The 20,805-nt window shown below is 38.9% G+C and overlaps 7 protein-coding genes across 7 annotated transcripts; 3 read left to right on the plus strand and 4 right to left on the minus strand.

Moving 5' to 3' along the window:
- Window positions 1–1,275: 1,275 nt before the first annotated feature.
- On the minus strand, window positions 1,276–2,162 carry LOC119188533 (defense protein 3-like). Its single transcript, XM_037440950.1, has 3 exons — window positions 1,846–2,162; window positions 1,565–1,762; window positions 1,276–1,477 (listed from the first exon to the last, which is right to left on the minus strand). Exons 1-3 carry the CDS (start codon window positions 2,121–2,123, stop codon window positions 1,276–1,278), a joined length of 678 nt encoding a protein of 225 aa, XP_037296847.1. The 5' UTR covers window positions 2,124–2,162.
- A 2,171-nt stretch (window positions 2,163–4,333) lies between these two features.
- LOC115447388 (defense protein 3) lies at window positions 4,334–5,384 on the plus strand. The gene is made up of 3 exons (XM_030174419.2): window positions 4,334–4,653; window positions 4,737–4,934; window positions 5,023–5,384. The coding sequence occupies exons 1-3, from the start codon at window positions 4,376–4,378 to the stop codon at window positions 5,222–5,224; spliced, it is 678 nt and encodes a 225-aa protein (XP_030030279.1). The 5' UTR covers window positions 4,334–4,375; the 3' UTR covers window positions 5,225–5,384.
- Window positions 5,385–7,377: 1,993 nt separating this feature from the next.
- On the minus strand, window positions 7,378–8,399 carry LOC119188534 (defense protein 3-like). Its single transcript, XM_037440951.1, has 3 exons — window positions 8,097–8,399; window positions 7,816–8,013; window positions 7,378–7,727 (listed from the first exon to the last, which is right to left on the minus strand). Exons 1-3 carry the CDS (start codon window positions 8,372–8,374, stop codon window positions 7,526–7,528), a joined length of 678 nt encoding a protein of 225 aa, XP_037296848.1. The 5' UTR covers window positions 8,375–8,399; the 3' UTR covers window positions 7,378–7,525.
- A 1,885-nt stretch (window positions 8,400–10,284) lies between these two features.
- Window positions 10,285–11,319, plus strand: LOC115447383 (defense protein 3). The gene is made up of 3 exons (XM_030174414.2): window positions 10,285–10,602; window positions 10,686–10,883; window positions 10,972–11,319. The coding sequence occupies exons 1-3, from the start codon at window positions 10,325–10,327 to the stop codon at window positions 11,171–11,173; spliced, it is 678 nt and encodes a 225-aa protein (XP_030030274.1). The 5' UTR covers window positions 10,285–10,324; the 3' UTR covers window positions 11,174–11,319.
- A 1,582-nt stretch (window positions 11,320–12,901) lies between these two features.
- LOC115447386 (defense protein 3) lies at window positions 12,902–13,931 on the minus strand. Its single transcript, XM_030174417.2, has 3 exons — window positions 13,620–13,931; window positions 13,336–13,533; window positions 12,902–13,247 (listed from the first exon to the last, which is right to left on the minus strand). The coding sequence occupies exons 1-3, from the start codon at window positions 13,895–13,897 to the stop codon at window positions 13,046–13,048; spliced, it is 678 nt and encodes a 225-aa protein (XP_030030277.1). The 5' UTR covers window positions 13,898–13,931; the 3' UTR covers window positions 12,902–13,045.
- A 2,475-nt stretch (window positions 13,932–16,406) lies between these two features.
- Window positions 16,407–17,730, plus strand: LOC115447387 (attacin-E). Its single transcript, XM_030174418.1, has 3 exons — window positions 16,407–16,671; window positions 16,969–17,166; window positions 17,440–17,730. Exons 1-3 carry the CDS (start codon window positions 16,451–16,453, stop codon window positions 17,639–17,641), a joined length of 621 nt encoding a protein of 206 aa, XP_030030278.1. The 5' UTR covers window positions 16,407–16,450; the 3' UTR covers window positions 17,642–17,730.
- Window positions 17,731–19,028: 1,298 nt separating this feature from the next.
- On the minus strand, window positions 19,029–20,220 carry LOC115447396 (attacin-E). The gene is made up of 3 exons (XM_030174428.1): window positions 19,985–20,220; window positions 19,575–19,772; window positions 19,029–19,414 (listed from the first exon to the last, which is right to left on the minus strand). Exons 1-3 carry the CDS (start codon window positions 20,212–20,214, stop codon window positions 19,213–19,215), a joined length of 630 nt encoding a protein of 209 aa, XP_030030288.1. The 5' UTR covers window positions 20,215–20,220; the 3' UTR covers window positions 19,029–19,212.
- Between the last annotated feature and the right edge of the window lie 585 nt (window positions 20,221–20,805).

Below are 20,805 nucleotides of genomic sequence, written 5' to 3' on the forward strand. Positions count from 1 at the left end.
TCACCTAGCGAGTAGCTTCGTAAAACGAACATTCTCGAACGTTCGCGACCGGCTCCATTTTTGAAGTCCGAAATCCACGCGGGCGAAGTTGCGGGCGGAAGCTAGTAGCGAATATAATGACAATAATGAAGCCTAAAGCTCTTGCAGAGCGCGATTGTTACCCGTATTTGACTAGTTTCTATTTTGTGTTGTATGGAGCCGAATGTCCCAAAAGCATCGGCTCCTGTCATATCTATACGAATATATTAAAAAGCTGACGAGTTTGTTTGTTTAATTGAACGTGCTAATCTCAGAAATGTCTGGTTCGTATTGAAAAATTCATTCAATGTTGGACAGTCCATTTATCGAGGAAGGCCATAGAATATATAACATCACTCTATGACCAATACGAGCGGAGCATGAATGGAAAATGCTCCAAAAACGGGGAAAATTTATGCCTTTTAAGAGTTTCCTTTGCGTGCACTACGTTAACTATTAAAATTACGGGACAATAATGTATGACGAAATTATTCCTCTTAAAATCTTTCAAAAAATATATTATAAAGCAAAGAACCCGGCGCATTTGTCTGCCAGTCTGAATGGGATAAACTCAAAAACTACCCAACGGATTTCGATGTTATTTGCTAAGGATATAGTTTCAGACCCTGGGAAGGACAGGCTACTTTTTATCCCAGGAAAATGTATAGCAAGTCTTTGTCCAGGAAAAACTTTCTCACGCGAGCGGACCCGCAAGCAAAAGGTTGTTATATATACAACCCATGAACATGAACTAGTCCCTCGCCTCATGGTTAGCGTTCCATCTCCTCATCGAACTTATCAGTAACTTTATATTACAAAACATCGAATTAAGGGCACTGCTTGACCCTGAATAGTTGAAGTCAGTTCAAGATTAGCTTTATGCTATTCTAGTGTACTAGTTTGAAGGCTGTTACTTATGGGTAATTTAATTTACTGGGTATTATGAGATTTATTAAATCTCAGTAAAATAAATCTTTTTGCCGTTCCTGCTGTCCTTGGGACAATGTGGAGCAGGTGATATTACTGTAATACGCGAGTCGGTGTTGTTAGGGAAGTAGGTAGGTATTATAATGTAATAATTGCGAGTATAAGTCTTAATAATACAAAGAAATAACTTATATAATATTTATTTAAAAATATTTAAATATATTGCTATAAAATACTCAACATTAAAATTACAACTTTTTGTTTGCAAAAACGAAATATCACAGAAATGGTTTTATTTTTCTGTTTTTGAAACTCAGCCTTAATACTGAACTACCAAAACTTGCTGAATGAGAAGCCGATGTTGGGTGTCCAGTCGGACTTGAAGTTGGGCATCTCGAACTTCTTGTAGTCGGCGTTGAAGTCGAGCGAGGTGGTCTTGTCGCGGAACAGGTTCAGCTTGCCGCCCACGGAGTAGTCGTTGCGGTCGAAGAGAGGCGTGTGCGCAGCGCTCGCCGACGCGCCCACCTTGTCCCTGCGATACAAGAGCACAACCAACGTCACTACTGCCACACGCTAGCAGGGGCTGACGAACAACAACTAGAGACCAGCTCATACTCACTTGAACATGTAGTCGACGCCGCCGCCGAAGGTGTTGAAGTCGGGCGCGTGTGGAATATCCGGCATGGTCCTGGTGGCCAACGCCTTCACGTCCAGGTTGTGGTTGTCGTTGTGGAACACGTTCAACTTGCCGGCTGCCGTCAGCTTGTCACCGAAGCTTGGTATATGCGTTTTTGTAAGAGTAGCGCCGTGTCCATTGCTGCAAGCGTAACTCACTATAAGTAACGATCGGAAGAAGAACTAAGAGAGAGTCAATGGTCGATGATGTAAAGCATTACTCACACGTTGTTGTACGCCAGGCCCGCTGTGGCGCCGCTCATCTTGAGGTTCTTGTCGAGGTCGAGGCCGCCGATGGCGCTGAAGACGTTCTTATCGTCGCCTGCGAACGGCACCTTGAGGACTGCTCCGGAGGTGCCGTCCGAGTTGACTGTGACCGAGCCGTGTGTGTCGCGCCTTACCCTTGATACCATCATCGGTACCAACACCACATCTTCGGCGATGTATCGGCTCTCTGCGCCCATCAGCGCCAGCGCAACGAGGAAGAGGCACGACAGGGACATGGTGAATCGATCTGGGGTCACAACGATGAGTGATGCCGCTTTCGCCTGCGTCTCAGTTTATATACGTCGAAGCGCGCACGGTATTGATAAGGAGTGCAGCCCCTAGTCCGCGCCCGCGTGGGAACTCTCGGGAAATAACCGAGATGTTTAGAAATTATCCGTGAACCGATTTCATGCGGTCACTTTGCTTTTATTTTTATCGACGTAATATAAGGAAAATATTCCTTGTTTATCAAAAGGTTATGATCTCATACTACGAAAGGGTTTCTGTAATAAATTCGCAAACGTCTAATATACAGAAAGATTCTACTACTAAACCAAGATGACAAAATTATTACTATTTTGTCATGCGTATAATCAATAGGACTTTTCGTGAATTCACTCACCTCGAAGGAATATTATAATTTTAAATTTTGTATTAGGTATGTATCTACAAGGAAATCAATAACTGATCTAACATGACATATTGCCTTAGCGGCTGCGTATAATATATCGTATTAATTATGTATATTTACTGTTGTATTTATTTACCGCAACAGATTTCTTTGATGCCCTACCTTGTTCATCTCAACTCCAACCTAAGATTGACTGGGAGAGAATGCCTACGACATTAAATCCGTCTATATACAAAATTTTATGTATGTATGTGAAGTGAAAAATAAATAAGTAAATTTAATATTATGTACTTAGAGACTTAGATTCATTTATCTGACCAGGTAACTTTTGTGCGATTTTTTCTTACTGGACCATGGAATATACGTATATGGGGACCACAGTACCTCAGTGCTTCCTTCTAGCTAGTTGCGTTGGAAGAGACACTTGTGCATGCCACAAGCACAACAATATCTGAACAAATTAAAAACTTCATAACGCTTCAACGCATTACCGTCGGTCAAATTATGGTTTCATCTATATTAAAACGAATCTCTATTTCCCTTGGTCGTCGCATCACGCGACAACGGATGGAACAATGCGCTAATTCTTATTTGTTGTGTTAATTAATCAAGTCAGGAGAAGGTTCTTATGATAGAAAAATTGAGGAAGTTGAGCGGGACATTAGAAAATTTTGGAAAATTCAAGAAAACTTAACGACTATATTAATTTTATATGACTGTCAGTTGTTTGAAATAACTGTCAGCGAGTAATAAAATGCGGGCTGCAAGTTCATAGTTAAGACAGAATAATGTCTGTCGGATCAGCTAGTCTAAAATAAAGTAAACCTATTAAAAAAAAAAAAAAAATAAGATAAAACTATTGTTGATACGTACATAAAAGTTTAGAGGCGATTTGAAGTTTTAAACTTGATCAACTACTTATGTGGCTGTACCTTACACTAAATATCGAATATAACACCCCTCTTTTGTGTTGGTGGTTATGAAACTTATATGATAAATCAATGTAGATCCATCATTTGACCTCTCTGTTTCTATTGCTGTAATGCGTTTTAGATATTTATGTTGCTATATTTGCGTAATATTATGCTTTGAACAGTAGCGTCGTTTGTTTGTGAATAGATATAGATAATATTATTATATCAGATTTCACTATGGACACTAGTAGGTACTTAGGCTAAATATGAAAAGTTTGAATTTAGATATAGCGTTAATATCAGAAATTTAATTTGAAATAGTTTTTACTTCAGATTTTTTTACATTTATTTACACAACATTTTCGATGGTTGTTAACCCTGCTGATATACACATTACACTTTTCTAGTACAATTGATTATCAAGGAGGAGATTAAAATAATGTAATTGAAAAGTTATTGTGCTACAAATTTCCGCAAAAGTCATACATATTATGTTATTGGAGATAAGGCAGACAAAACAAAGTAAATATACGTGATAGCTTTACAAAAAATTTTACACCATAAAATTGTAAGCATTTTGATCACGTTCCTGGCTTCAACTTTTGACCCTTTTGTCTTATTTGCACGATAAAATAATTATCGGCCTGATAACTACCACAATCAACACAAATTTACATTAATAATTCATTCTGAGTATAAAATCCCATACATCAAACAAAAATAATAACTAATATCCTCATAACTTAAACAAATAAATAATAATGTTATTGTAACCTCAGATCATTGCCAATTTCCTACGTTGCGGTGGATTCCCGAGAATTCCCACGCGGGCACGTATAAGGGGCTGCACTTCTTATCAATACTACACGCGCTGCGACGTATATAAACTGAGACGCAGGCGAAAGCGGCATCACTCACCGTTGTGACACGAGATCGATACACCATGTCCCTGTCGTGCCTCTTCCTCGTTGCGCTGGCGCTGGTGGGCGCAGAGAGCCGATACATCGCCGAAGATGTGGTGTTGGTGCCGATGATGGTATCAAGGGTCAGGCGCGACACACACGGCTCGGTCACCCTGAACTCGGACGGCACCTCCGGAGCGGTCGTCAAGGTGCCGTTCGCAGGCGACGACAAGAACGTCTTCAGCGCCATCGGCGGCCTCGACCTCGACAAGAACCTCAAGATGAGCGGCGCCACAGCCGGCCTGGCGTACAACAACGTGTGAGTAATGGTCTACATCGTCGACCATTGACTCTCTCGTAGTGCTTCTTCCGAACGTTACTTATAGTGAGTTACTCTTGCAGCAATGGACACGGCGCTACTCTTACAAAAACGCATATACCCAGCTTCGGTGACAAGCTGACGGCAGCCGGCAAGCTGAACGTGTTCCACAACGACAACCACAACCTGGACGTGAAGGCGTTGGCCACCAGGACCATGCCGGATCTTCCACACGCGCCCGACTTCAACACCTTCGGCGGCGGCGTCGACTACATGTTCAAGTGAGTATGAGCTGGTCTCTAGTTGTTGTTCGTCAGCCCCCTGCTAGCATGTGGCAGTAGTGACGTTGGTTGTGCTCTTGTATCGCAGGGACAAGGTGGGCGCGTCGGCGAGCGCTGCGCACACGCCTCTCTTCGACCGCAACGACTACTCCGTGGGCGGCAAGCTGAACCTGTTCCGCGACAAGACCACCTCGCTCGACTTCAACGCCGACTACAAGAAGTTCGAGATGCCCAACTTCAAGTCCGACTGGACACCCAACATCGGCTTCTCATTCACCAAGTTTTGGTAGTTCAGTATTAAGGCGGAGTTCTAAGAACAGAAAATTTAAAACCATTTCTGTGATATTTTTGTAAATAATTATGTATTTCATCTCAACTTTTGTAATTAGGTACGACTTTTTGATAAATGTAAATAAATATTAATTACGTAATAATATACGATCATTATTATGTTCTGTCCTTTCTACACTGACAGTCATTGTTCATAAAGCAGAAGCTAAAATAGTCAATTCCAATATAAGATCCTAACTAAACTTTTAAGCCTTAAAATTACTTGGTTCACGAGAATATAGTGTTCAAGCGCTTCGTCGTGGCTTTATGTGATCCACAATATCATTAATCGTTGACTCTGCTGTAGTGCATAAATCAACAATTCTTGTAACGTCGCCTTACAATTTAACACAACAATTACATATCACTCACTTATAAGTCATCATCACTGATGGATAACTTCTATTCTATTTTCTGACTGTTCGCTGTACAATCTAAAGTGAATAAGTATAGAACTCAATGATTTATTTATTCATTAATAAAATAAATATATGATAAAAACAACAGTTTCCAACAAAGGTCATCAATTTAAAAATGCACTATCTATTTATTGGGTGCAGCTATCTTTTTAGATACTGATTTAATGAAACTTGTATTAGTCTTATGACCGTTAGATATCTTCCCTCGTGTTCCCTGCGTCGTCGTAATATTAACGCTTCTATATCGCATGGTTGAAAGAAGGCACGTTTAATGAATTACCCACTGCATGCAGTTAGTGTAAATGGGTCGCCACCCTCCGGCATGCGTGTAGGCAGGTTACATCACTGACCAGCAAGTTTAGTGCGGGTCTCTTATGTAACGAGGAGTAATGCCTGGTAAAATAGATCATATTATAGCAACTATTACTTAGTGGAAAAAAACTCCATATTGAACATCACGTGGTTTGCGGGTGTATATTCTCTAACATATGCCAGCATATTTTGGCCGTTGTTAACATAAAACTTACTATTTCTAGTTACCTTTGTATAAAAAAGGCAGTTTTTCTTAACCATTATGTAAGCCGTTTTTCGGAATGCAATGTTCCCTAGATTAATAACTAATAAGCAGACTGCAAATAATGACAAAATAAAGTAACATGACAACCTCAAAAAAATCCTTTATTTAGAAAAAACTGCAAACTTCAGATAATATTAATTTTTATGGATAGAATATTTATGCGATAGTTAGATGTAGTATCTTTATACTTTGGTGAGGACTTGATGAGCCTGAAATGACGTATTTAGTATACATACATACATAACATTAAGCAATTAAGTAGAAATTAGAAAAAAACGATTTAACATTTATATGTGATTACTTCTATTTTGAATAAATATGTAAAATTTTTGCGACTCTGTGATCATACTACAAAATGATCAAAGATACAGAAAACTAAAACCAGGATTTTCGGTAAATATATGCGTTATTAATGGATGATTTTTGGCACAAAGATGAAACAAAAATGGAGTCGAATGTGTGTTTTCATTTAGTAACGCACTGTCAAAATGACCTTGTATAAACTAATATATAAAGCTGAAGTGTTTATTTGTTGAACGTGCTAATCTCAGGAGCTACAAAATCAATGTTTTTATTTTTTTTACTAATAGGAAGTCACATTACTCCTAAGTGCTATAGACTACTTCTTATCCCGGGAAAATATTTATCCCTAAAAACTTTTTCACGCGGGTAAAACCATTTTGTGTGATCTTATACTACGTCACACTTGGTAATAGACAAAGAATTCAAAATACGGAAATAAATTTTTAAAACACAAATTATGTAATCTTCTTGCCAATACGGTGTTTTTATGTTTATAAGTATACTAAAATAGATATTTTTGGAAGTCGGTGCCTAATTTAAATTGTTATAAAAATAATCGATCTGTGAAATTAATTGAAAAATAAAACGGTTATTAATATTTAAAATATTGTTGTGAGCAAAAAGTGTGGGCATGAGTAGAATTAATTTTCATGATATGTAACTTCCTCTGCTGCCACAAGCCACCTTACAATACGAATGCTAAACTTCTGAAGGTCAATAATTGTAGGCTGCTACAACTGCCTCTAATCAGTGTCATTTTTAAAAGCTCGACTTTTAAGGTAATCTATATTAAAGTAAAAATGAAAGTAAGTCATAATCAGGACAATATTATATCATTTATTTTTGTAATAAAATACCTTAATATAAAATACTTGACATTTAAAATCTCCTATTTACAAACACGAAATATCACAGAAATGGTTTTAAATTTTCTGTTATTAAAACTCTACCCTTATACTGAACTACCAAAACTTGCTGAATGAGAAGCCGATGTTGGGTGTCCAGTCGGACTTGAAGTTGGGCATCTCGAACTTCTTGTAGTCGGCGTTGAAGTCGAGCGAGGTGGTCTTGTCGCGGAACAGGTTCAGCTTGCCGCCCACGGAGTAGTCGTTGCGGTCGAAGAGAGGCGTGTGCGCAGCGCTCGCCGACGCGCCCACCTTGTCCCTGCGATACAAGAGCACAACCAACGTCACTACTGCCACACGCTAGCAGGGGGCTGACGAACAACAACTAGAGACCAGCTCATACTCACTTGAACATGTAGTCGACGCCGCCGCCGAAGGTGTTAAAGTCGGGCGCGTGTGGAATATCCGGCATGGTCCTGGTGGCCAACGCCTTCACGTCCAGGTTGTGGTTGTCGTTGTGGAACACGTTCAGCTTGCCGGCCGCCGTGAGCTTGTCACCGAAGCTGGGTATATGCGTTTTTGTAAGAGTAGCGCCGTGTCCATTGCTGCAAGAGTAACTCACTATAAGTAACGTTCGGAAGAAGAACTACGAGAGAGTCAATGGTCGATGATGTAAAGCATTACTAACACATTGTTGTACGCCAGGCCCGCTGTGGCGCCGCTCATCTTGAGGTTCTTGTCGAGGTCGAGGCCGCCGATGGCGCTGAAGACGTTCTTGTCGTCGCCTGCGAACGGCACCTTGACGACCGCTCCGGAGGTGCCGTCCGAGTTGACGGTGACTGAGCCGTGTGTGTCGCGCCGTACCCTTGATACCATCATCGGCACCAACACCACATCGTCGGCGATGTATCGGCTTTCTGCGCCCACCAGCGCCAGCGCAACGAGGAAGAGGCACGACAGGGACATGGTGTATCGATCTCGGGTCACAATGATAAGTGATGCTGCTATCATCTGCGTCTCAGTTTATATACGTCGCAGCGCGCACGGTATTGATAAGAAGTGCAGCCCCTATCCCGCGCCCGCGTGGGAACTGTCGGGAAATAACCGAGATGTTTAGAAATTATCCGTGAACCGATTTCATGCGGTCACTTTGCTTTTATTTTTATCGACGTTATATAAGGAAAATATTCCTTGTTTATCAAAAGGTTATGATCTCATACTACGAAAGTGTCTCTGTAATAAATTCGCAAACATCTAATATACAGAAAGTATCTTCCACTGAACCAATATAACAAAATCGTAATTATTTTATGATGCGTGTAATTAATAGGATTTTTAAATATTTTGTCACTTCGAGGCAATATTATAATTTTAAATATTGTATTAGGTATGAATGTACAAAAAAATCAATAACTGAACCGATCCATATAACATATTCCCTAGTGGCTGCGTATAATATTTGTATATGTCATATTTTGTTACATTTACTCTTTTATTTGTTTACTGCTACAGATTTCTTTGATGCCCTACCTTATACAGCTCAACTTCAACCTAAGGTTGACTTGTAGAGAATGCCTACAGCCATTGACGTATATTCTTCTAAGACATTAAGTCCGCCTACAAGTAAATATATTATGTACTTAGTGATTTAATTTCAATTAGTTTTGATATTATATTGGTGGTTGCGTTAGAAGTGACACTTGTACAGGCTCTCTCTTCAGTCGGCCCCTCATTATTGAGGATCGTGATCCCGTCCAAGGTCATTTAGTAGTCTTCTCCACGAGGCGCGATCTTCGGCTTGGTGCACTGCTACGCTCATTGGCATATTCATGTTTCTGTCCGTCCAAACCTTATCGACCTTCGTCATCGCGATGCGTCTTCGAATCTCTTTTTCGCAGCTACCGTTGTTGGTAATGAGTGATCCCAGATATTGGAATTCATGCAGTTAACCAAAAATTATCTGAACAATAAAAAACTTCAAAACTCTTCAACACTTTATCTTCTATTGAAATATTCTTATCTAAAATAAAGTAAACCTTATAAAATTTCTATTTCTACGAAAAAAATATTGTTGATACGGACATAAAGTTTAAAGGTAATTTGAGATTTTGAACTTGTTCAACTACTCATGTGGCTGACTTTACCTTATTCTAAATGTCGTATATAACACCCCTCTTTTGTGTTGGTGGTTAAAAACACATATGTATATTAATGTAGTTTAACTTATCATTTGGCCTCTCTGTCGCTATTACTGTAATATATCTTAGATATTGATATTGCTACATTTGCGTAATTTTTCGCTTTCAATAGTAGCATAGTTTGTTTGTGATTATACTCGTATATACATATTATATCAGATGTGATTATGTACTCTGGTACTTAGGCCAAATATGGATGCTATGGATTCTGTAAGTGTGTAATCAAAGAAGGGATGAGAATGATGTAATTCAAAGGTCACTATGCTACAAAAATGCACAAAAGTCGTGTGTGTTATTGGAGATAAGGCAGGCAAAACAAAGTAAATATACGTGATTTAGCTTTACAAAACATTTTAAACAATAAAAATGAAAGCATTTTGATCACGTTCCTAGATTTAAGTTTTGATTCATTTGTCGGACGGATAACTACCATAATCATCACCAATTGATATTAAAAATTCGTTCTGAGAATAAAATTGCATACATCAAACAAAAATAATAAATAATATCCTCATAACTTAAACAAGTAAATAATAATGTTATTGTAACCTCACATCATTGCCAATTTCCTACGTTGCGGTGGATTCTCGAGAATTCCCACGCGGGCACGTATAAGGGGCTGCACTTCTTATCAATACTACACGCGCTGCGACGTATATAAACTGAGACGCAGGCGAAAGCGGCATCACTCATCGTTGTGACCCGAGATCGATACACCATGTCCCTGTCGTGTCTCTTGTTATTTGCGCTGGCGCTGATGGGCGCGGAGAGCAGATACATCGACGAAGATGTGGTGTTGGTACCGATGATGGTATCAAGGGTAAGGCGCGACACACACGGCTCGGTCACCGTCAACTCGGACGGCACCTCCGGAGCGATCGTCAAGGTGCCGTTCGCAGGCGATGACAAGAACGTCTTCAGCGCCATCGGCGGCCTCGACCTCGACAAGAACCTCAAGATGAGCGGCGCCACAGCGGGCCTGGCGTACAACAACGTGTGAGTACTGCTCTACATCGTCGACCATTGGCTCTCTCGTAGTTCTTCTTCCGAACGTTACTTATAGTGAGTTACTCTTGCAGCAATGGACACGGCGCTACTCTTACAAAAACGCATATACCCAGCTTCGGTGACAAGCTGACGGCAGCCGGCAAGCTGAACGTGTTCCACAACGACAACCACAACCTGGACGTGAAGGCGTTGGCCACCAGGACCATGCCGGATATTCCACGCGCGCCCGACTTCAACACCTTCGGCGGCGGCGTCGACTACATGTTCAAGTGAGTATGAGCTGGTCTCTAGTTGTTGTTCGTCAGCCCTCTGCTAGCGTGTGGCAGTAGTGACGTTGGTTGTGCTCTTGTATCGCAGGGACAAGGTGGGCGCGTCGGCGAGCGCTGCGCACACGCCTCTCTTCGACCGCAACGACTACTCCGTGGGCGGCAAGCTGAACCTGTTCCGCGACAAGACCACCTCGCTCGACTTCAACGCCGACTACAAGAAGTTCGAGATGCCCAACTTCAAGTCCGACTGGACACCCAACATCGGCTTCTCATTCAGCAAGTTTTGGTAGTTCAGTATTAGGATAGAGTTTTAACAACAGAAAATTTAAAACCATTTCTGTGATATTTTTGTAAATAATTATGTATTTCATCTCAACTTTTGTAATTAGGTATGACTTTATGATAAATGTAAATAAATATTAATTACGTAATACTATACTATCTTTATTATGTTCTGTCCTTTCTACACTGACAGTCATTGTTCAAAAAGCAGAAGCTAAAGTAGTCAATTCCAATATAAGATCCTAACTAAACTTTTAAGCCCTAAAATTACTTGGTTCACGAGAATATAGTGTTCAAGCGCTTCGTCGTGGCTTTATGTGATCCACAATATCATTAATCGTTGACTCTGCTGTAGTGCATAAATCAACAATTCTTGTAACGTCACCTTACAATCTAACACAACAATTACATATCACTAACTTCCATTCTATTTTCTGACTGTTCGCTGTACAATCTAAAGTGTAATATAAGTATAGAACTCAATGATTTATTTATTAATAAAATAAATATATAATAAAAACAACAGTCTCCAACAAAGGTCATCAATTTAAAAATTCACTATCTATAATAATATCACCTTCTTCCTCAGTGTTTGGCCCTGTGGAGCAATTCTTCTTTTTTAAGAGATGATAATAAGATCTAATATTGTGTTTCTTTTTCAAAAAGTATTTGGATTATATTATGTATTTTGTATCTAGTATTTTAAACAACATTTCCAAAAGTATCTTTATTTGCAAGTATCTTGTAACTTGTATCAGATACTTTTATGGGGTATCCTGTACATCTCAGTAAGCAACTCTAGCACGAGCTCATGCTGTTGCCGCCAATAAAGTGATTTTGCCAAGATACATAATTGTGCGGCTACAAAAGTGATTTATCTTATCTATTCGTCTTTTTATGTTAAGCGATAATTTAGTACCCCGTTGTTGTGATACCCTGGTCTGACTTAAACGAGTCTCTTTGCATTTGGTTTTATTTAGCTTCAGAATGGTCCCAATATAATTTCATTAATATAGGACTTTAGACTTTGAAGAGATCTCCTCAAAATGTAATACGATTATGATGATTATTTTTCCGTTGGCTTCAATATAGCTTCAACATTCAACATACTACCATATTAAAAATATGATTATATGACCTTAAATGATTGTATTGGGTTCAATTAAAAGTGTTCTATAACCCACAAAAAAGTTGAACATTAAAAAAAGATAAAAACTGACTTCAAAAATTATTGTAATCCAAAAAAATCATTGAACTGTATATACTGGTTAACACAGAAATTATTCAAACACAAACAATGTAATCTTCTTTCGAATCCGTGTTTTAATGTTTTCTGTTTATGGGTACACTAAAATAAATTATTTTGGAAGTCGGTGCCTAATTCAAATTGTTATAAAATTAATTGATTTGCGACTTAGGATTGAAAATGAGTGAAAAATTAAACGGCTATTTATTTATATTTGAAATATTGTTATGAGCAAAAGTGTGGACGTGAGTAGGGTTATTTTTCATGATATTATGTAACTCTGCTGCCACGAGATAAGTACCTATTTGCATTACGAATGCCAAACTTCTGAAGATGACTTATAGGTCATCTCCAGAAGTTTGGCATACTAGTTAGAGCTATGATTTTGGTTGCTGTAAAATAGGTCCTGCATCGTTCTGAAATCGCCATATTTTTATAGAGTCGATTTTCTAAATTTTATCCATATTAAATTAAAAATGAAATGAAGCAATAATCCGAAAAATATTATATAATTTATTTTTGTAATAAAATACCTCAATATAAATACTTGACATTCCAAACGTCCTATTTACAAACACGAAATATCACAAGAATGTTTTAGTTTCTGTTATTAAAACTCTGCCTTAATACTGAACTACCAAAACTTGGTCAATGAGAAGCCGATGTTGGGTGTCCAGTCGGACTTGATGTTGGGCATCTCGAACTTCTTGTAGCCGGCGTTGAAGTCGAATGACGTACTCGGGTCGCGGAACAAATTCAGCTTGCCGCCCACGGAGTAGTCGTTACGGTCGAAGAGAGGCGTGTGCGCAGCGCTCGCCGACGCGCCCACCTTGTCCCTGAAACACGAGAGCACAACCACCGTTACTACTGTCACACGCCGGCTTTCGGCTGACGACTAGCGACTAGAGACCAGCTCATACTCACTTGAACATGTAGTCGACGCCGCCGCCGACGGTGTTGAAATCGGGCACGCGCGGAATATCCGGCATATTCCTAGTGGCGAACGCTTTAACGTCCAGGTTGTGGTTGTCGTTGTGGAACACGTTCAGCTTGCCAGCCGCCGTCAGCTTGTCTCCGAAGCCAGGCACGTGCGTATCGGTTAGAGTAACGCCATGTCCGTTGCTACAAGAATAAATCATCATAAGTGATATTCAAGAGAAGCACTAGTAAAAAGTCAATGGTTGGTTGTGCAATGGAGCAATACTCACACGTTGTCGTACGCCAGGCCGGCTGTGGTGCCGCTCATCTTGAGGTTCTTGTCGAGGTCGAGGCCGCCGATGGCGCTGAAGACGTTCTTGTCGTCGCCTGCGAACGGGACCTTGAGGACCGCTCCGGAGGTGCCGTCCGAGTTGACGGTGACCGAGCCGTGTGTGTCGCGCCGTACTCTCGATATCACCATCGGTACGAACACCACATCGTCGGCGATGTATCTGCTCTCCGCGCTGATCAGCGCCAACGCAAATAACAAGAGGCACGACAGGAACATAGTTATCGCTTTTCTATTGTTGCGAGTAGAGTGATGCCTTAGTAACGAAAACTCTACATTTTATACAAACCACAATTCTGATAAGCGGTCCGCAGGGATTCACCGTTTACGCCGCGCTAATCAGTGTTTACATTACTTGTTGCACGCTTCATTAATTTTATTATATTTTGACGTAATATTTAAAACTCGATAATGATCATTATTAATACAATGAAAAAAGTTTTGTTATTTTTTATTAATCACAACTAGCTTTCTCCTGAATATTTAACGAATAAAGTCAATATTATTTGTTAACTATTTTTGATATATATTCCAAAAAAGCAGGCCGGTCTAAAATAAAATACTTTATTTATCACGTAGGCGAAAAAAGTTGCACTTATGATACGTCAAAACAATGTATAAGAATAATTATTATTATTTCTAAACAACTATTAAAATTACTTATATAACTATGGACATTTAAATTAGGGATACAATTTATAATGTAAACAAGGTACAAACCGAAGTAACCAGCCCGGGCTGGCAGGTAGGGGGAAATAGAAGGATAACGCGTCGCGATCCTCACCGGCGAGGACATGAGCCCTAACCTAGCTAACCTACCAGCCTTTCACTAGCTACCTAAGTGATGACTACCCAAAAAAGAAAGGCTGAAAGAAACTTCGGTCTATATTAGAGCTTGGCGGTTGAAGTTTTAATTAACATTTTTGAATCAATCTCACATGAGTGTTAGTATTTTCCCGAGTCTTATTTTTTCAATATGGTGTTTTCTTTTTCTCACCGTCCTTATTCCACTTCAATTTAAAACGCTTTTTAAAGAAAGAAACAGTTTTTTTATTTGTATGATGGGCTACCTACCCGAAGTTAACTCACTCTAGAGCATCTAAATCAGAACTTGGATTAATAAAAAATATTATCAGACCTACGAATGAAACCCAGAACCTAACCATAAAACATACGCTGCCACAAGACTAAGGAGGTGACATAAACGTTATTACATAAAGACGTTAAAATAGCGTATAGAGACGATAACAGTGTTTACAGTAACAACGGTTAATTAATTGCGGTTTAGGTCAAAGTTAACCGATACACTATCGCTGGGGTTTCCTCAGTCCAGACGACGCGGACACCAGTTTACTAGATGTGCCATTCTAACAAAGCGATATTGGATTTCTCTACTCAGTGTCAGCCAGTGACTTTTAAGAAAAAAAATATTGGAAGGATCGGTAGACCTTTAACCTCTCAAACGTCAATCAAACTGTGGCGCTAACACTGGATATAAACAGATTTACAAAAAATAGAGTCTCATGTATTGGAACACGTTGATGTTAAGTATTCTAGGTATTTCGTTTAGTTATTTAAATTAACGATTTCAAGATATTAAATCACTTAATCTGCACCTCAATACCAAATTACGAACTAGGATGGTGCCAGACTTTTTTTATAGTGTTTTGCACAACGATAATGAACAAATTATTGAAAACACGTCTAAATGGTGCAGTCCAACGAGCCATCTTCGGAATCAGACCGTTTTATAACTCATAAATTCCAGGAGTCTGGAATTTGTGACTGCTATGGCGGTAAACTCGCTCCCTATCCTGAGATGGAAAACACTTGATGAAAAGTGGTTGCACCTCTGCCTATCCTTAAGGGAAAGGGCGTTAAGTATGTTTTTGTTTGTTCTAAAGGATGCTTTGTCATTTCAGTAAATTTGTGATTTATAAGGTATGTTTAGATTTGTATGTATCATGGAAATGGACGCGCGGATCATTTCAGTTTAGTTATTATGAATAATGAAAAAACAAGGGACATCAAATTCGTATATTTTTTTATAGTATTATGTCGACATCTTAAATGAACACACACATGTGATGCCTTACACTAAATGGAATAAAGAATTACCCTTTTTTTCTTTAAACACAAGGCAAAAAAATATTTTTTATATTTAAAGAATATTTTACTAATTATAATTGTAGGTTTGTAGAAACTCTTTAAGGAAAATCATGATAAAACACATTATACTAATTCGTGATATACTTACAACAATAATATTTTGATAGCAAGATGATATTATAGGCAAAATATATTTCTTTATTTTAGAAACATTTTTTTATCACAGATGATAGCTTTAGACTACTTTCTTTCAACCAGTTTTCCAACAATGATTACGGTTAAGGTCCATGACGCACGGGCGAGTAGTCAGTAAGGAACGAGACGCTTCGGGTTCACATCCAGACCTGTTTTTTTTTTATTTGAATTCCAAATGTTTGTTTGAGTTTTGAGTGTTGTGACAGCGAATTCAATAATGGTTACAAACTATCAATATGCCCAGTAAATTTTAAAGGTGTTTCATTTTATTAAATTAATAAAACTTAATTATGTATTTGACACATCCAGGCTGACCTACATCTAATATTATTCCCCGACCTATAACACTCTCATTTCACACACATACGAATTCGCGATTACGGGGAAGAACTCAAATCTTCCAATTTCGTATATAAACTCAACTCATTTCTACCAAGCCATCACTCGCTAGTTCGCAACAGCACCAATATGTTCACCAAATTCGTTGTCTTGGTCTGCCTTCTCGTTGGTGCTAAGGCTCGGCCTCAGCTCGGCGCTCTCACATTCAATTCTGATGGCACTTCTGGGGCGGCCGTCAAAGTTCCATTTGGCGGCAACAAGAATAATATATTTAGTGCTATCGGTGGGGCTGATTTTAACGCCAATCACAAACTGAGTTCTGCGACTGCTGGAGTAGCACTTGATAATATGTAAGTATCATTTTGTATTAGTTTCTTTTGTCTATTGCATGAGTGATCTGGCAGGGTATTTCTTTTGCTTTTAGAGACTAGAGAAAATGTCATAGTTTGTAGATAATCTGCAACATACAATTATATCTAGCTTCTTGAAGGTTCTCATTGTTAGCTTATATTAAAGCTTTAGGTTAACTATTTTTACCGCTTATAAATTATATTCAAAATCCTTTTCCAACTGCTTCTTTTGTTTACAATACTGTTAATATTCCATCTGTATATTATATTATATCAATAATAGTAATATATTTTTAGCCGAGGTCACGGACTCAGTTTGACTGATACCCACATCCCCGGCTTTGGAGACAAGTTGACGGCGGCCGGAAAGTTGAACCTCTTCCACAACAACAACCATGATCTGACCGCCAACGCTTTCGCCACCAGGAACATGCCGAACATTCCTCAGGTTCCTAACTTCAACACCGTTGGTGGCGGACTGGACTACATGTTCAAGTGAGTTTAATTGATTTTAATTCTCAGTAGTAGATTCGATACTAGTGTGAATATCGACTTTAAAGACGATGAAAATTTATACATAATTCATTCATCAGATACAATTTATGAATTTACGATTCTACGTTAGTGATCTTAATAACCGCAACAGTAATTACATTTTCCTGCATCAGTTTTTTAGCCTATTCCTGAGTGTTAGAAGAAAAACTAGCTATAAAATGTAGTGCTTTGTTAAACATTGTTTTAAACACTGATTTTTTTTGTTTGTATCAGGAACAAGGTGGGTGCTTCATTAGGCGCCGCGCACACTGACTTCATCAACCGCAACGACTACTCTGTGGGCGGCAAGTTGAACCTGTTCCGCAACCCAAGCACCTCGCTCGACTTCAACGCCGGCTTTAAGAAGTTCGACACGCCCTTCATGAGGTCCGGCTGGGAACCCAACATGGGCTTCTCCCTCTCCAAGTTCTTCTAATCATTTTAGTATATCTCTCAGTATTATTATTTGTCTTTTTTTATTAATGTAATCCGCCTTTTGTACCGAATAAATATGTTTTTATATTACTTTTTATTCTTTATTGTCCCAGAGAAAGTTATACACATTTATTCCCTGGATGTAGGCAGAGACTATTAAGTGTCATAAACTACAATACCGACATTTCTTTTATGCCTTTTTCACATTCATTAATGCATTTTCCTTAGATAAAGATACTCCTGACCTTTCCGGAGCCGACGCAAGCTGCGATATAATTTATTTATCATTAAAATAAATTAAAACCTTTTTTACTGTTTGCGAACCAACTTATTTCAAATATCTCGATAAACGCAAAAATGTTTGCTTTACTTCGCAATTATATTGAAAGGGTTGTGGGAGTAATTGTTTTAACCTCACGCTAAGGTCGAAGTTTAATATCATAAGTATTAGGAACAAGTGATTTTTGAAGAATGTTCTAATTTGAAATTTGTCCAGTGCAGCGATCGAACCCGTATTACCTTGAATTACAAGTAGCTCGTCGTCCACTACTAGGCTACAGCAGTCGTCTCCTGTGTCTATCTTGAACCCAGTATTTTTACCAGTATGGTGTGCTTATAAAACAAATCACGTCGTATAAAAACCCTTCAATATCAGTACAAAGTGTAAATACGTAGAAACAAAACACTTCGGAGTTATTTTACCGACGCCGCTCCACTCGTCTGAGGATTCGATAGCACGCTCTATTTGTTCTCCGCTGTATCGCACCATTGTACACATGAAGGACTCTCGATGGCTATATGAAACCTTAGAAATAAAAAATCACGACGTCTTAAATATATTTTTGGTTGGTTGCTACTAATACAGGCATAGCATTACCCTATTCTTTCTTTTCGGGGTTAAGCAGAGGTAAGATATTACACCCATATTTTGTCTATGTTATATCCCATTTAATAGAGTTTTGCCACTAGTCTAGCACGATTTTTGAATTAAATAAAGTAAATAATGTTTTCATAATAAAATTCTCACGGTATACTTTTTGCAATTAAACGTCATATATGTGTTGTTCCAAAATAAAGTATGTGTGCCAATCAAATACATCTTACCTATCTTATTCTATCCTACTTATACTATAAATGCGAATATTTGTGAAAATGTTGGATGTTTGGTTGTTTGTTAGAAGCAAACATTGTTACTGCTGAATGGATTTGGATGAAATTAAGCACATTTAGAGACCATGTTCTGGAACTGGAGTAACACATGAAGTACTTTTTAACCCAGTAATTTTCTCCATAGGAAATAATCAAAGTTTTTTTTTTTTATTTAGAGGATGCTAGGATCGCAAAGATCTTAAATGATTAGGGATTATTATAACAGAAAGATGCCGTCGCGGGGTTTGAAATTTTAGAAAACTAATTTTATTTAGTATCTTTATTACTAGCATACAATATCACGGAATATAATACTTCTTACGAATACCTATAACAAACATTTTTGGTGATGTGCTTTCCCATTTATATTCATTACAAAATTCATTTTACACTCTTAAACCAAGAAATACATTTAACCAATATTTAAAAGCGAACATTATACGAAAAGCTGAACTTGGGCTTCCAACCGGAGTTGACGAAGGGTGTGGTGAACTTCTCGTAGCCGGCGCTGAAGTCGAGCGAGGATCTCGGCGAGCTCATCAGGTTCACCCTGCCGGCCACGGAGTAGTCGTTGCGGTCGATGAAATCGGAGTGGGCCATGCTTGCTGACGCTCCCACTTTATCCCTAACAAATAATAATGAATTACACATTGGTGACGATCAATAAGTTTATGAAAGCTTTTATAAACGCGTGAAATTATTGTACGTTTATTAAACATATGATGCGCGTTTTTTTAACCATTTGGTAGCGAGGATTTTTTGCACCTTACAGTATAGAAACTCACTTAAAAGTGTAGTCGACGCCGCCGCCGACGGTGTTGAAGTCGGGAACGCGCGGAATATCCGGCATGGTCCTGGTGGCGAACGCATTCACGTCCACGTTGTGGTTATCGTTGTGGAACACGTTCAGTTTGCCGGCCGCCGTCAGCTTGTCGCCAAAGCCGGGCACATGCGTTTCAGTTAAACTAACGCCGTGGCCAAATCTACAAAGAAAATATATACAAGTAACTTTGCCACTGAGAGACCACGCGCTATCATTAAAGTGAACGCAAATTTTATTATCTTACTTGTACTGCAGCAGCAATAATCATTCCGACATATCAGGTCATGGACGATACGAATTCAAGGTCCTTTCACTAACAAGATGCATTTGTTTCATAAAAAAGTTCCTAATTGCTTAAAATAATACACTCACGCATTAGAATATGCAACTCCAGCGGTCGCAGATCCTAGTTCGTAATCCTTCCTAATCTGATCCTTATCAAAGTTAAGAGCTCCCACTCCATGGATTGCATGATTATCATTCTCTATAACTGGAATATTCACTGCACCACCGATAGAACCATCTCCATTATTGGTAAGAACTTCGTTGTGTCCGAGGACAGTGGCCACCAAGCCGAGGATCAAAAATACTTTCACGCACATTGTACGACGGCCAAGCTTCAAATGAGGTAAAAATACTCTCGTTTTGTTTATAAACAGGATGAATCGAGGCCGGGAATTCCCCGCTCCATACAATTGTATTAAATGCGTCTGGAATCTGGATGTGCGTTGATTATAAAGGATAAGTTTGAGTATTCCGGTGCTCGTATATTTAGTTTTGTTTATTCTGATTTTCATTGTTCACTATTTAAAGATACCTAGAATAACCTCGATCTTTTCTGAATCCTAACCACCATTAGTCAGAGTAATTGATAATGAAATACCAAAAAACTCGATTTTATACAGAAAAATCATACCTAACGGTGGAACAGTATGAAATACAGTAGTAATAGGAGTGAAGCAAATGAAAGAATCCAACAGACGATATTTTAGGGTATGAAATGAAATTTTCGCGAGCACTTTGACCGGGCATCACTTCATAATTTCATGAAAGGACCTTTTCGGCAGGATATTTCGTTAGTTCCGATTCGATTTTCATTTTATGCAAAAGACGATCCAATTTCGCGGCGGGGGCAGAGGGACCTTCAATCTGGATAATACTGGGGTCTGAGTTTCCCAAACTTCTATCTTCGG

This window comes from Manduca sexta, chromosome 21, assembly GCF_014839805.1.
Source record: "Manduca sexta isolate Smith_Timp_Sample1 chromosome 21, JHU_Msex_v1.0, whole genome shotgun sequence".
Taxonomy (NCBI): domain Eukaryota; kingdom Metazoa; phylum Arthropoda; class Insecta; order Lepidoptera; family Sphingidae; genus Manduca; species Manduca sexta.